At 51.8% G+C, this 14,771-nt stretch overlaps 1 protein-coding gene and 1 non-coding gene across 2 annotated transcripts; both read right to left on the reverse strand.

The window, feature by feature from the left end:
• Positions 1-698: 698 nt before the first annotated feature.
• On the reverse strand, positions 699-7,467 carry med7 (mediator complex subunit 7). Its single transcript, XM_072512670.1, has 2 exons — positions 7,359-7,467; positions 699-2,828 (listed from the first exon to the last, which is right to left on the reverse strand). Exon 2 carries the CDS (start codon positions 2,806-2,808, stop codon positions 2,119-2,121), a length of 690 nt encoding a protein of 229 aa, XP_072368771.1. The 5' UTR covers positions 2,809-2,828; positions 7,359-7,467; the 3' UTR covers positions 699-2,118.
• A 6,161-nt stretch (positions 7,468-13,628) lies between these two features.
• On the reverse strand, positions 13,629-13,710 carry trnas-uga (transfer RNA serine (anticodon UGA)). Its single transcript has one exon. It is a non-coding gene; the product is annotated as a tRNA-Ser (tRNA).
• Between the last annotated feature and the right edge of the window lie 1,061 nt (positions 13,711-14,771).

The following is a 14,771-nucleotide window of genomic DNA, read 5'->3' on the forward strand; positions in this document are numbered from 1 at the left end:
TCCCTCAGTAGTGACCCCCTGACAGTGCAACTCTCCCTCAGTACTGCCCCGACAGTGCAGCACTCCCTCAGTACTGACCATGACAGTACAGCACTCCCTCAGTACTGACCCTCTGACAGTACAACACTCCCTCAGTACTGACCCTCTGACAGTGCGGCACTCCCTCAGTACTGACCCTCTAACAGTGCGGCACTCCCTCAGTACTGACCCTGACAGTACAGCACTCCCTCAGTACTGACCCTGTGACAGTGCAGCACTCCCTCAGTACTAACCCTCTGACAGCACAGCACTTCCTAGGTACTGACCCTCTGACAGTGCAGCACTCCCTCAGTACTGACCCTGTGACAGTGCAGCACTCCCTCGGTTCTGAACCTGTGATAGTGCAGCACTCCCTCAGTGCTGACCTTCCTGTAATGCAGCATTCCCTCTTGCAGCGGAGTGATAAAAGATTGGTCCCTCAGAGGCCGCATTGGCCGGGACTTACCGACCAACCCACTGTGAGTTTTTCAGCCACGGAGCTGGCCCGCGAGCGGGATCAAGCGAACCTGCCGTTGTCAACAGGATTCCCCGGGAAACCAGAGCGCTGGTAAATCCCACCCATTGTCTATTGGATGAAACATTGCTCTGGCCATCAGAGGGTATTGCAGATTATATGGTGGTGTGTGCAAACAGATAGAGCAGTCAGCAAAGGAAAGAGCTAAATCAATCTGTGCTTTATTCGCATCAGGGCCAGGTTGCAATCAGAAGCACTCGCTGTTGAATCAGAATGGAATTTTAATGAAATACAAAACATACTTGCTGCAATATTTCTTGCCAGGTGGAAGAACGAACATTAGATTGTGGGGGGGGGGGCGGGGGGTAGATTTCAGAGAATAACGGACAACAGTGCCTTTATTTGGAGATAGAATTGCTTCCTTTAAGGAGACAGTGAAGTACCAGATTCCAGCATTTGATAAACCCCAGCATTACCATTACTGTTAATCTCACATTTACCAAGCCAAAGGATTTTCTCCCAAGAAGCTGAATTTGGACTTTTGTTTGAATCTTCCGCATCCTAACCTCAAACCACGTGCCCCACCAGTTAGCCAATGGGGGGGGGGGGCCTGAAAACCTGCACTCACTCGGGCACTGGCTCAGGAAGCAAGTCTCCAGGGTCAGGTGGCTGTGCGCCTGGGACACGACTTTAAAACAGGTGAACACAGCAATCACGTTCAGCGAGTAAGCAAGCTCGCCGTCTGCAGGGGCAAAGGATCAACTGAGTGGCGTAAACGTCACCTCAATCCCCAACGAAGCGATGGAGCACAGTGTGCTGCAGACTGGTGTCCCATTTCCCTACCTTCGGGTGCTCGGTTCAGCTCACTTTTCATATCGGAAATACCACAAAGCGGGAGAGCTGTGAACGGGCTATCTTTGCAATGGTTACAGGAAGCCATCGAACCTCTAACAAGGAAAGTGATCCACTGGGAAGGGGGGTGGGGGGTGGAATTGGAGGTGGGACGTTGGTGCTGTGGCAAGGTTAGCAGAGAAGAGGATGAAGACACCTGGGTTTTGTCTTGTCAAATCCAAAGCATCACTGGCTCCGTTGGTCGCTCCACATGCCTCCCATGTGATACGTAGCTGGTGGGAGCGCGATGTGCAGTGTTTGATACTCAGGAACCAAATCGAGATGCAAATACAAACCAGGAAACACTTTGCCCCTGGACGTGACTCCTCAACACCTCTCACGTGTGGGGGTCTGAGAAAGGTGGGAGGAGGGAATGAGCGGGACAACCACCTGCGGTGGCAAGGAAATAAGGAAAACCAGGATGTAACATTCCAGAAGTAGCTCACTGAGGGGACGTGGAATGCCCGAGATTGTAAAAGGATTAAAGCAAATTCTTTAAGTCAACACACATCTGTGCAAATTCATTGCCTGAAATTATTGGCACCAACAGTTCTGGTGCTCACTCAGGCCACTCCAGACACAGTCCGCAGTCTATACTTCTACTCTATAGTTGAAGGGGAGGGACGAGAATGACAATTTCTCATGCCCACGAGCAACTATACTGAAATCCTATCAGCTCCATCAACGTCAGCCTCTTCTGAAGCAGTCTGATGTATTTACAAGTCAAGCCATGTCTATGTCATATCGTCAATGATGGTGCACATGGCTGCATCTTTGTCGCTAACTTGCTCATTCTTCAACAAAGTGTCCACCTCAGTTTCTGCCTGTCCACAGGGGACTTGCTCATCCACATCCATGGGCTCGGCCTTCACCTTGGCCAGAAGGCCCCCAGCCTCGGGCAGGTCATCGGGCAGCGAGGTCAGGCTGCTCTGGATCAGCTCCACCACCCGGTCCAGGTGCTTCTGGAACCGCTCGGCCGTCTCCAGCCGCTGCCTCTTCTGCACCTCCATCATGACGCGCAGGGTCTCCCTGGCCTGGTGAGGACGGTACTCGTTGATCAGGTGATGCATGTGAACAAACAGCAGTTTGAGGTCCTCCAGTTTCTCCTCCCGTTTGATGCTCCCGGGGCTTTTGATCAAGATGTCCAGGAGGTCCAGGAAATTCACCAGAATGGACATGTTGAGTTTCTTCAGCTCCTTCTTGTGATCGAACTGGGAGGGGTGCAGCCTCTCGATGCCCTGGCCCTCCAAAGGGCGGATGATCAAATCGTCACACTGGAACTGGTTACCAAACATGGTGTAGCTATCCCTGATGGGAGGTGGGGGCTTAGGGGCAAAGCCTTTACGGACATTGTCGTCTGTGTACTCCTTGTAGTACTGCGCCGGAGGCAGGGGCAACGCACTCACCTGCTGCGGCTCACCCATTGCACTCAATGCAAGTGGAACTGCAAGAAAGAGAACGGAATGAGCTCAAAGCTGTTGTTTTATTGCTTACTCTAAGCCAGGCGGCCGTTTCACTGTTTCAATTTTAAAATTCTGATCATCGCTTTTAAGTTTCTCCTTGGCATTACCCGTCTATTTCTGTAACCTACTCCATCCCTAAAAGATCTCTGCACTGCTCCAATTCTGGCCGTTTGTGCATCTTCAATTTTCGCTGGCAGCCATACCTGTCCTGAACTCTAGAATTCCCTTCCTCAACCTCTCTTCCTTTAAGACATCCCTTAAAATCTAATATCTCCTGAACCGATTCGGTGTCAAATTGTCTCTGATCATCTCTTCTATGAAGTGCTGAGAGTCATTTTAGGCACCCTATCAATGCACATCGATGCGCTGAGCTTTTCTCCTGAACCTCTGCCGTGCTGTATAGCTCGTTATTCTGCTTTGAACTGAGTGACTTGCTGGGTTACTGGAGAGGGTCAGTCCGGCTGACGTGGAACAAAATAATAATCAGACTAATCCGCGCAACCCAAAGTTTAAATCTTACTGTGCAGCTGGAGAATTTGGATTAATAAAAATAATTGGATATAAAAAGCTGCTCTGTACATGTGAAGCTATCAGATTCTCATTAAACTCCAACTGGCTCCTGCATCCATGCCTTTGTTGCCTCCAGACTAGACTATTTTAATTCACTCCTGGCCGCCCTCCCAATTTGCAGTCGCCATAAACTGAGGATCCTCCAAAGCTTTGCTGCCTGTGTCATAACTCACACCAAAGTCTGGTGTCATAACACACACCTCACCCCCTTGTGCTCGCTGACCTACACTGGCTGCAGGACCACCGGCCCTCGTTATTAACATTTTTGTTCTTGCTTTCAAATCCCCCCTTAGCCCCGGTCCTCCCTATCTCGGTAATCTCCTCCAGACTCACAACTCTTTAGAGATCTCTGCGCTCCTCTAATTCTTGGGGGGCGGGGGGGGGGGGGGGGGCGGGGTGGAGAAGAGTTTTACCCCATCCTCCTCAGACAGGGGGGGTTATTACCCCCTCCTCAGATTGGGGGGTTATTAGCCCATCCTCCTCAGACAGGGGGGGATATTACCCCCTCCTCAGACAGGGGGGGGGGGGGTTATAACCCTCTCCTCCTCAGAGATGGGGGGGCTTTTCCTCCCTCGTCCTCAGACGGGGGGGGGGGGTGTTATTAACCCCTCCTCCTCCTCAGACAGGGGGGGTTATTACCCCCTCCTCAGACGGGGGGGGGGGTTATTACCCCCTCCTCCTCAGACAGGGGGGGTTATTACCCCCTCCTCAGACGGGGGTGGGGGGGTTATTACCCCCTCCTCCTCAGACAGTGGGGGTTATTACCCCCTCCTCAGACAGGGAGGGTTATTACCCCCTACTCAGACAGGGGGGATTATTACCCCCCTCCTCCTCAAACAGGGGGGGGAAAGGATTAGTACCCACTCCTCCTCAGACGGGGGGATTATTAACCCCTCCTCCTCAGACGGGGGGGGGGGTTATTACCCCCTCCTCCTCAGACAGGGGGGATTAATACCACCTCCTCAGACAAGGGGGGGTTATTACCCCGCCTCCGGCAGGGGGGGGGGATTATTACCCCCTCCTCCTCAGACAAGGGGGGGGATTATTACCCCCGCCTCAGACAGGGGGGATTATTACCCCCTCCTCCTCAGACAGGGGGGATTATTACCCCCTCCTCCTCAGACAGGGGGGGGTTATTACCCCCTCATCAGACAGGGGGAGATTATTACACCCTCCTCAGACCGGGGGATTATAACCCGCTCCTCCTCAGACAAGGGGGATTATTACCCCTCCTCCTCAGACAGGGGGGGATTATTACCCCTCCTCCTCAGACAGGGGGGGGATTATTACCCCTCCTCCTCAGAAAGGGGAGGATTATTAACCCCACCTCAGACAGGGAGGATTATTACCCCCTCCTCCTCAGATAGGGGGGATTATTACCCCCTCCTCCTCAGACAGGGGGGTTATTACCCCTCCTTAGACAGGGGGGGATTATTACCCCTCCTCAGACAGGGGGGGTTATTACCCCTCCTCAGATAGGGGGGGATTATTACCCCTTCCTCAGACACGGGGGAGATTATTACCCCCTCCTCCTCAGACAGGGGGGATTATTACCCCTCCTCCTCAGACTAGGGGGATTATTAACCCTCCTCCTCAGACAGGGGGGGATTATTACACCTCCTCCTCAGACAGGGGGGATTATTACCCCCTCCTCCTCAGACAGGGGGGATTATTACCCCCTCCTCCTCAGACAGGGGGGATTATTACCCCCTCCTCCTCAGACAGGGGGGATTATTACCCCCTCCTCCTCAGACGGGGGGGGGGGTTATTACCCCCTCATCAGACAGGGGGGGATTATTACCCCCTCCTCAGACCGGGGGATTATAACCCGCTCCTCCTCAGACAAGGGGGATTATTACCCCTCCTCCTCAGACAGGGGGTGGATTATTACCCCCTCCTCCTCAGACAGGGGGGGGGGATTATTACCCCCTCCTCCTCAGAAAGGGGGGGGGATTATTAACCCCTCATCAGACAGGGGGGGATTATTACCCCCTCCTCAGACCGGGGGATTATAACCCGCTCCTCCTCAGACAAGGGGGATTATTACCCCTCCTCCTCAGACAGGGGGGGGGATTATTACCCCTCCTCCTCAGAAAGGGGGGGATTATTAACCCCGCCTCAGACAGGGGGGATTATTACCCCCGCCTCAGACAGGGGGGATTATTACCCCCTACTCCTCAGACAGGGGGGGGGTTATTACCCCTCCTCAGACAGGGGGGGATTATTACCCCTCCTCAGACAGGTGGGGTTATTACCCCTCCTCAGATAGGGGGGGATTATTACCCCCTCCTCAGACACGGGGGAGATTATTACCCCCTCCTCCTCAGGCAGGGGGGATTATTACCCCTCCTCCTCAGACAGGGGGGATTATTACACCTCCTCCTCAGACAGGGGGGGGGGGGATTATTACCCCCTCCTCAGACAGGGGGGGTTATTACACCCTCCTCCTCAGACAGGGGGGATTATTACCCCCTCCTCCTCAGACAGGGGGGATTATTACACCACCTCCTCAGACAGGGGGGGGGATTATTACCCCCTCCTCAGACAGGGGGGATTATTACACCACCTCCTCAGACAGGGGGAATTATTACCCCTCCTCCTCAGACAGGGGGATTATTACCCCTCCTCCTCAGACAGGGGGAATTATTACCCCTCCTCCTCAGACAGGGGGATTATTACCCCTCCTCCTCAGACAGGGGGATTATTACACCACCTCCTCAGACAGGGGGATTATTACCCCCTCCTCCTCAGACAGGGGGGATTATTACCCCCTCCTCCTCAGACAGGGGGGATTATTACCCCCTCCTCCTCAAACAGGGGGGATTATTACCCCCTCCTCCTCAGACAGGGGGAATTATTACCCCTCCTCCTCAGACAGGGGGATTATTACCCCTCCTCCTCAGACAGGGGGGATTATTACACCACCTCCCCAGACAGGGGGGATTATTACCCCCTCCTCCTCAGACAGGGGGATTATTACCCCTCCTCCTCAGACAGGGGGATTATTACCCCTCCTCCTCAGACAGGGGGGATTATTACCCCTCCTCCTCAGACAGGGGGATTATTACCCCTCCTCCTCAGACAGGGGAATTATTACCCCTCCTCCTCAGACAGGGGGATTATTACCCCTCCTCCTCAGACAGGGGGATTATTACCCCTCCTCCTCAGACAGGGGGAATTATTACCCCTCCTCCTCAGACAGGGGGATTATTACCCCTCCTCCTCAGACAGGGGGATTATTACCCCTCCTCCTCAGACAGGGGAATTATTACCCCTCCTCCTCAGACAGGGGGAATTATTACCCCTCCTCCTCAGACAGGGGGATTATTACCCCTCCTCCTCAGACAGGGGGATTATTACCCCTCCTCCTCAGACAGGGGAATTATTACCCCTCCGCCTCAGACAGGGGGAATTATTACCCCTCCTCCTCAAACAGGGGGATTATTACCCCTCCTCCTCAGACAGGGGGGATTATTACCCCTCCTCCTCAGACAGGGGAATTATTACCCCTCCTCCTCAGACAGGGGGATTATTACCCCTCCTCCTCAAACAGGGGGATTATTACCCCTCCTCCTCAAACAGGGGGATTATTACCCCTCCTCCTCAAACAGGGGGATTATTACCCCTCCTCCTCAGACAGGGGGGATTATTACCCCTCCTCCTCAAACAGGGGGATTATTACCCCTCCTCCTCAGACAGGGGGGATTATTACCCCCTCCTCCTCAGACAGGGGGATTATTCCTCCTCAGGCGGGAGCGGGGATTAATCCCCATGTTGTTGGGATGATTTTCCTGCCGCTCTGGTCTCTGGCCTGCGGGAAATCCGAGCCGCCGGGAGAGGCTCCCGGGCTGGGACCGGAAAGCAAGAACGGGAACCCCGGGGAGAAGAGCCCAGACCCAGGGCCCAGGGCCCAGGCCGCATCCCCGGCCTCGCCTACTCACCGCGCCGCCGAAACCAAGCTGCACAATCCCTTCCCTCCTATTGGCCGGCAGCGGGCTGATTGGTGTCCGGCTGCACAGCCCCATTGGACAGCTGCACCGCCAATCACAGTGACATCACAGAGGCAAGGGGCGTGACCACCCTGACGGGCATGCGCACTTGCTGACATAAAACTTAAAGGCACAGACATAGAATTGACAGAATCTACAGTGCAGAAGCAGGGCATTCGGCCCATCGAGTCTGCACCGGCCCTTGGAGAGAGCACCCCACTTAAATCCTCACCTCCGCCCCATACCCGTAAGCCAACCCAACCCCTTTGGACACCAAGAACAATTTAGCATGGCCAATCCACCTAACCCGCACGTCCTTGGACTGTGTGAGGAAGCCAGAGCACCCGGAGGAAACCCACACAGACACGGGGAGAACGTGCAAACTCCGAACAGACAGTGGCCAAAGTCGGGAATTGAACCTGGGATTCTGGAAGCGACGGTGCTAACTACTGTGCTACCGTGACACACTCCCCAGGGACCCCCTGTAAATACCGACACACTCCCCAGGGACCCCCTGTAAATACTGACACACTCCCCCAGGGACCCCCCTGTAAATACTGACACACTCCCCCAGGGACCCCCTGTAAATACTGACACACTCCCCCAGGGACCCCCTGTAAATACTGACACACTCCCCCAGGGACCCACTGTAAATACTGACACACTCACCGGGGACCCCTGTAAATACTGACACACTCCCCCAGGGACCCCCTGTAAATACTGACAAGCTCCCCAGGGACCCCCTGTAATTACTGACACGCTCCCCAGGGGCCCCTTGTAAAAACTGCATACACACCAGGGATCCTCTGTAAATACTGACACACTCACCGTGGACCCTCTGTAAATACTGACACACTCACCGCGGACCCTCTGTAAATACTGACACATTCCCCGCGGACCCTCTGTAAAACTGCACACTCCCCAGGGACCCTCTGTAAATACTGACACACTCCCCAAGGATCCTCTGTAAATACTGACACATTCCCCGCGGACCCTCTGTAAAACTGCACACTCCCCAAGGATCCTCTGTAAATACTGACACATTCCCCGCGGACCCTCTGTAAATACTGACACACTCCCCGGGGACCCTTTGTAAATACTGACACACTCCCGGGGACCCCCTGCAAATACAGACACATTCCCCAGGGACCCTTTGTAAATACTGACACACTCCCGGGGACCCCCTGCAAATACAGACACATTCCCCAGGGACCCTTTGTAAATACTGACACACTCCCAAGGGAACCCTGTAAATACTGACACACTCCCCAGGGATCCTCTGTAAATACTGACACACTCCATGGGACCTCCAGTGAATACTGACACACTCCCCATGGACCCCCTGTAAATACTGACACACTCCCCAGGGACCCACTGTAAATACTGACACACTCCCCAGGGACCCACTGTAAATGCTGACACACTCCCCAGGGACCCCCTGTAAATACTGACACACTCCCCAGGGACCCACTGTAAATACTGACACACTCCCTAGGGACCCACTGTAAATGCTGACACACTCCCCAGGGACCCCCTGTAAATACAGACACACTCCACGGGGACCCCCTGTAAATACTGACACACTCCCCAGCGACCCCCTGTAAATACTGACACACTCCCCAGGGATCCTCTGTAAATACTGACACACTCCATGGGACCTCCAGTGAATACTGACACACTCCCCAGGGACCCCCTGTAAATAAAGACACACAACCCGGGGACCCCCTGTAAATACTGACACACTCCCCGGGACCCCCAGTGAATACTGACACACTCCCCGGGGACCCCCTGTAAATACTGACACACTCCCCAGCGACCCCCTGTAGATCCTGACACACTCCCCGGGGATTCCCTGTAAATACTGACACACTCCCCGGGGACCCTTTGTAAATACGGACACACTCCCGGGGACCCCCTGCAAATACAGACACATTCCCCAGGGACCCTTTGTAAATACTGACACACTCCCCGGGAACTCTAGTAAATACTGACACACTCCCGGGGACCCCCTGCAAATACAGACACACTCCCCGGGGACCCCCTGCAAATACAGACACACGCCCCGGGGACCCCCTGCAAATAGACACACTCACCTGGGACCCCCTGTAAACACTGACACACTCCCCGGGGACCCCCTGTAAACACTCCCCGGGGACCCCCTGTAAACACTGACACACTCCCCGGGGAACCCCTGTATACTGACACACTCCCCGGGGACCCCCTGTAAATACTGACACACACCCCCGGGGACCCTGTAAATACCACTGCAACCCATGTGGCATGGATAAACCCACTGTGACAGTGAAGGAACGGCGATTTATTTCCAAATCAGGATGGTGAGTGACTTGGAGGGAAACTTCCAAGTTGTGGTGTTCCCATGTATATGCTGCCCTTGTCCTCATGAATATGCTGCCCTTGTCCTTGGATGGTAGTGGCTGGAAGGTGTTTGGAAGGTGCTGCCTATGGATCCTTGGTGAGTTCCTGCAGGGCATCTTGTACAAAGAACAAAGAAATGTACAGCACAGGAACAGGCCCTTTGGCCCTCCAAGCCCACCATGCTGCCCGACTAAACTACAATCTTCTACACTTCCTGGGTCCGTATCCCTCTCTTCCCATCCTATTCATGTATTTGTCAAGATGCCCCTTAAATGTCACTATCGTCCCTGCTTCTACCACCTGCTCCGGTAGCGAGTTCCAGGCACCCACTACCCTCTGTGTAAAAAACTTGCCTCGTAGATCTACTCTAAACATTGCCCCTCTCACCTTAAACCTATGCCCCCTAGTAATTGACCCCTCTACCCTGGGGAAAAGCCTCTGACTATCCACTCTGTCTATGCCCTCATAATTTTGTAGACCTCTATCAGGTCGCCCCTCAACCTCCGTTGTTCCAGTGAGAACAAACCGAGTTCATTCAACCGCTCCTCATAGCTAATGCCCTCCATACCAGGCAACATTCTGGTAAATCTCTTCTGCACCCTCTCTAAAGCCTCCACATCCTTCTGGTAGTGTGGCGACCAGAATTGAACCTATACTCCAAGTGTGGCCTAACTAAGGTTCTATACAGCTGCAACATGACTTGCCAATTCTTATACTCAATGCCCCGGCCAATGAAGGCAAGCATGCCGTATGCCTTCTTGACTACCTTCTCCACCTGTGATGCCCCTTTCAGTGATCTGTGGACCTGTACTCCTAGATCTCTTTGACTTTCAATACTCTAGAGGGTTCTACCATTCACTGTATATTCCCTACCTGCATTAGACCTTCCAAAATGCATTACCTCACATTTGTCCGGATTAAACTCCACCTGCCATCTCTCCGCCCAAGTCTCCAAACAATTGTAGATGGTATACACTGCAGACACGCTGCATCGGTGGTGGAGGGATTGAATGTTTGTGCATGGGGTGTCAGTCAAGTGGGCTGCTTTTTCCTGGAGCTTCTTGCGTGTTGTTGCAGTCATCCAGGCAAATAGGGAATATTCCATCACACTTGTGTCTTATAGGTGCTGGTCAGATTTGGCAACTGCTCAAAACAGTCTCTGGCCTGCTCTTGTAGCCACAGTATTTATATGGCCAGTCAATTAAGTTTCTGGCCAATGGTAAGCCCCAGGATGTTGATAGTAATAATAATAATCTTTATTAGTGTCACAAGTAGGCTTACATTAACACAGCAATGAAGTTACTGTGAAAATCCCCTAGTTGCCCACACTCCAGCGCCTGTTCGGGTACACCGAGGGAGAATTCAGAATATCCAATTCACCTAACAAGCACGTCTTTCGGGACTTGTGGGAGGAAACCGGAGCACCCGGAGGAAACCCACAGAGACACGGGAGAACGTGTAGACTCCGCACAGATGGTGACCCAAGCCGGGAATCGAACCTGGGTCCCTGGTGCTATGGAGCAACAGTGCTAACGACTGTACTACCGTGCCACCCATCATCCCACTCTTCGTGGGAGGTACAGTGATGGTGATGCCGTTGAATGTCAAGGGGCGATGGTTTGATTCTCTCTTGTTGGAGATGGTCATTGCCTGGCACTTGTGTGGTTTGAATGTTACTTGCCATTTGTCAGCCCGAGCCTGGATATTGTCCAGGTCTTGCTGCATTTGCACATGGACTCTTTCGGTGTCTGAGGAGTCGTGAATGGTGCTGAACATTGTGCAATTATCAACAAACGTCCCCCACATCTGACTTTATGTTGTAAGGACGGTCATTGATGAAAAAGCGGAAGATGTTGGGCCTAGGCCACTACCTTAAGGAATTTGTGCAGTGATGTCCCGGTGCTGAGTACACTGACCTCCAACAACCACAACCACCTTACTCTATGCTCGGTATGATTCCAACCAGTGGAGACATATCCCTGATTCCCATTGACTCCAGTTTTGCTTGGGCCCCTTGACAGTAAACAGCAGACTGCGCTGTACAATTCGGCAAGGCAATTCCATGTTCCACAAGCCAGAGGCCTAAGTCATGTGACCCCCGCCCCATCTCGCCTTCGACGAAGGATGTGTGCCCATAATATTGCCAGACTATTAAATGCCTCAACCATTTTGAATTAAAAAGAAAGATTGTGGGGCCTTTGTCTTAGATGATCCATTTCCTTCTGGCCAGCTTGGATTATTAAATGCAGTTGGCATTTGTATAGCTCTCTTTGAAATTGGGCCTTATGAGATGGTGGTCGTGAGAGATCCCTAAGAGATAACGAGCTACAAGTTTTCCTAAAAACTGCCAAGTAGTTTATTTTGATCGGGGATCACAGACAGGCAAAGGTTCAGCCATTTTATAGGTTTTTATTCTGTTTTAAATTTTAGAAACAGCAATGAGCATGTCTTTATATATACCTGTGCTGTACTTTTTCTTTGTTCTTTTAGGCGACAGTTTTAGATAGAGGATCTGGATCGACGCAGGCTTGGAGGGCCGAAGGGCCTGTTCCTGTGCTGTAATTTTTCTTTGTTCTTTATATATATACATTATAAAAATGTACAGTGTGAGGTCTTAGTTCCTCACAACTGACATACACCCCGGGATTGTGGGACAGGCTGATGCTATTGCACCGACCTAATGTGGACACGATAGGTCGAACGGCCCTCCTCTATTTTTAAAAATAAATTTAGAGTTTCAAATTCTTTTTTTCCCCAATTAAGGGTCAATTTAGCATGGCCAATTCACCTACCCCGCACATCTTTTTGGGTTGTGGGGGGGGATGGTTTAGCACACTGGGCTAAATCGCTGGCTTTTAAAGCAGACCAAGGCAGGCCGGCAGCACGGTTCAACTCCCGTACCAGCCTCCCCGAACAGGCGCCGGAATGTGGCGACTAGGGGCTTTTTCCACAGTAACGTAATTGAAACCTACTTGTGACCATTAGCGATTTTCATGAGAGCCACACAGACACGGGGAGAATGTGCAAACTCCACACGGACAGTGACCCAAGGCCAGGATCGAACCTGGGCCCTCGGCGGTCGCCGTGAGGTGGCCTCCTTCTGTTGAGTAACCAGTGCTTCTTCTTTCATATGGACGATAAGGGAATAGTGTATTTGGGCTTTAGAGTGGTTTCACAGGTCGGCGGAACATCGAGGGCCGAAGGGCCTGTACTGCGCTGTTATGTTCTATGTTCATCTCAACGTTTTAGTTTGACCCTAAGCACAATAACAAATTCAAATTAAAGAGCGAAGCTGCCTTTCACCGGCGCCCTTTGCCATCACAGGCCATGCCCAAAAGTCTTCACAGCCAATGAGGTATTTTTGAAGTACGTCCACTGTTGTAATGTGAGAAACGTAGCATACATTTTGCGCACAGCAAGATCCCACAGACAGCAATGTGACTGACAGGAGCCTTGTAAGATACTTGTCAAAATTATCTTTTTTGATGGTATTGGTTGAGGGACAAGTGTTGGCCTCAGGTTACCGGTGAGAGTTCCCTTTTGGTCCAACTGTGAAATCTTTTACCTCCACCTAAGAGGGCAGGATTAGTTTACTAAATTTTGTTTAAAAATCATTAATATGGATTGATTAATGTCTGTGACTTTTAAAATTTCATTTTCTTTTACTCAAAATCAAGTATCAGTGATTGTGTGAAATATGAATAATTATAGAACAAAAGAATCCCAGCAGTTTGGGCTCTGAAAGGTGATTAATCCACAATTGCTGAAGGTTGATTGAAACAGGAAATGAGTTTGTCAGGAGCCACAATGATTTAACCAGGAGTTAAATTGGTGCAAAACGGTTATCGCTGCGAGCAGGGTTCGAACCTGCGCGGGGAGACCCCATTGGATTTCAAGTCCAACGCCTTAACCACTCGGCCATCACAGCACAGCGGCAGCAGCGGGCATCGGCTTTACATCCCAGCAAAGGCGGCTGGGCGGGGCTTGGGACGCCGTGAGTGGGGCCGGGCCTGCGAGTGACGTAGGGCGGGGGCGGGGCCCCATGCCGCGGCGAGAGGGGCGGGGCCCGGGCTGGTGAGTGACAGGGAGCGAGGGGGCGTGTCCTGGTCACCGTGAGAGAAACCCCGGCGGGGGGGGGTGTGGGAAAGACGGACTTGCATTTCTGTAGCGCCTCTTGTTCAAGTCGGGTCCTGAAGATATATGATCTATGGACTTTAATACGAAATGCAGGGGGCCTTTCATTTTTATTCTGTAAATGAAGGAAACCTGCATTTTGTACTGCAATTATTTGTGCACTGAAATGTCCTTTGTGGTTATTTTCTGCTGTATTTATAGTTTCATGATTGTCTATGACTCTGTTATGAATTATGATCAGCATCTGGCATATTCTGCCATGATGGATTTCAATAAACCCATAATCCTTCTATCTATCTGTAACCCCAGCATGTTCTAAAGAGCTTTACAGTCAAGTGGATAATTCCTGAAGCGCAGTCTGTCATATTTTGTTTTATACTGCTCCTATGAAGACCTTGGGACGTTTGAATCTTTTTTTTAAAGTGTCATATAAATAGAAGTTGTTGTTGTACTCAATCGTCAGCCAAAAAGAACAACAACAACAACTGCCATGATACCCCGCCTTTAACTTCACAAAACCTTCCAAGACGTTTCGATCCCGGCCCCGGGTCACTGTCCGTGTGGAGTTTGCACATTCTCCACGTGTCTGCGTGGGTCTCACCCCCACAACCCAATGATGTGCAGGGTAGGTGGAGTGGCCACGCTCAATTGCCCCTTAATTGGAAAAAAAGAATTGGGTACTCTAAATTTATATTAAAAAATGAATTGGGGGCGCGAAGAGATCCTGTGGATTATGCAGGGCTGGAGGAGGTTCAGAGGTGAGTGGGGGGGCATCACACTGCTGATATGCAACAATCCGCATTATTTAACAGTTAACATTAGAACATCAGAAACAGGAGTTGGCCATTCGGTCCA

The sequence above is a fragment of the Scyliorhinus torazame genome, chromosome 7 (genome assembly GCF_047496885.1).
Source record: "Scyliorhinus torazame isolate Kashiwa2021f chromosome 7, sScyTor2.1, whole genome shotgun sequence".
NCBI lineage: Eukaryota > Metazoa > Chordata > Chondrichthyes > Carcharhiniformes > Scyliorhinidae > Scyliorhinus > Scyliorhinus torazame.

Coding starts and splice junctions, on each gene's coding strand:
- med7 (XM_072512670.1), bottom strand. CDS start 2,808: ATGGGTGAGCCGCAGCAGGTGAGTGCGTTGCCCCTGCCTCCGGCGCAG.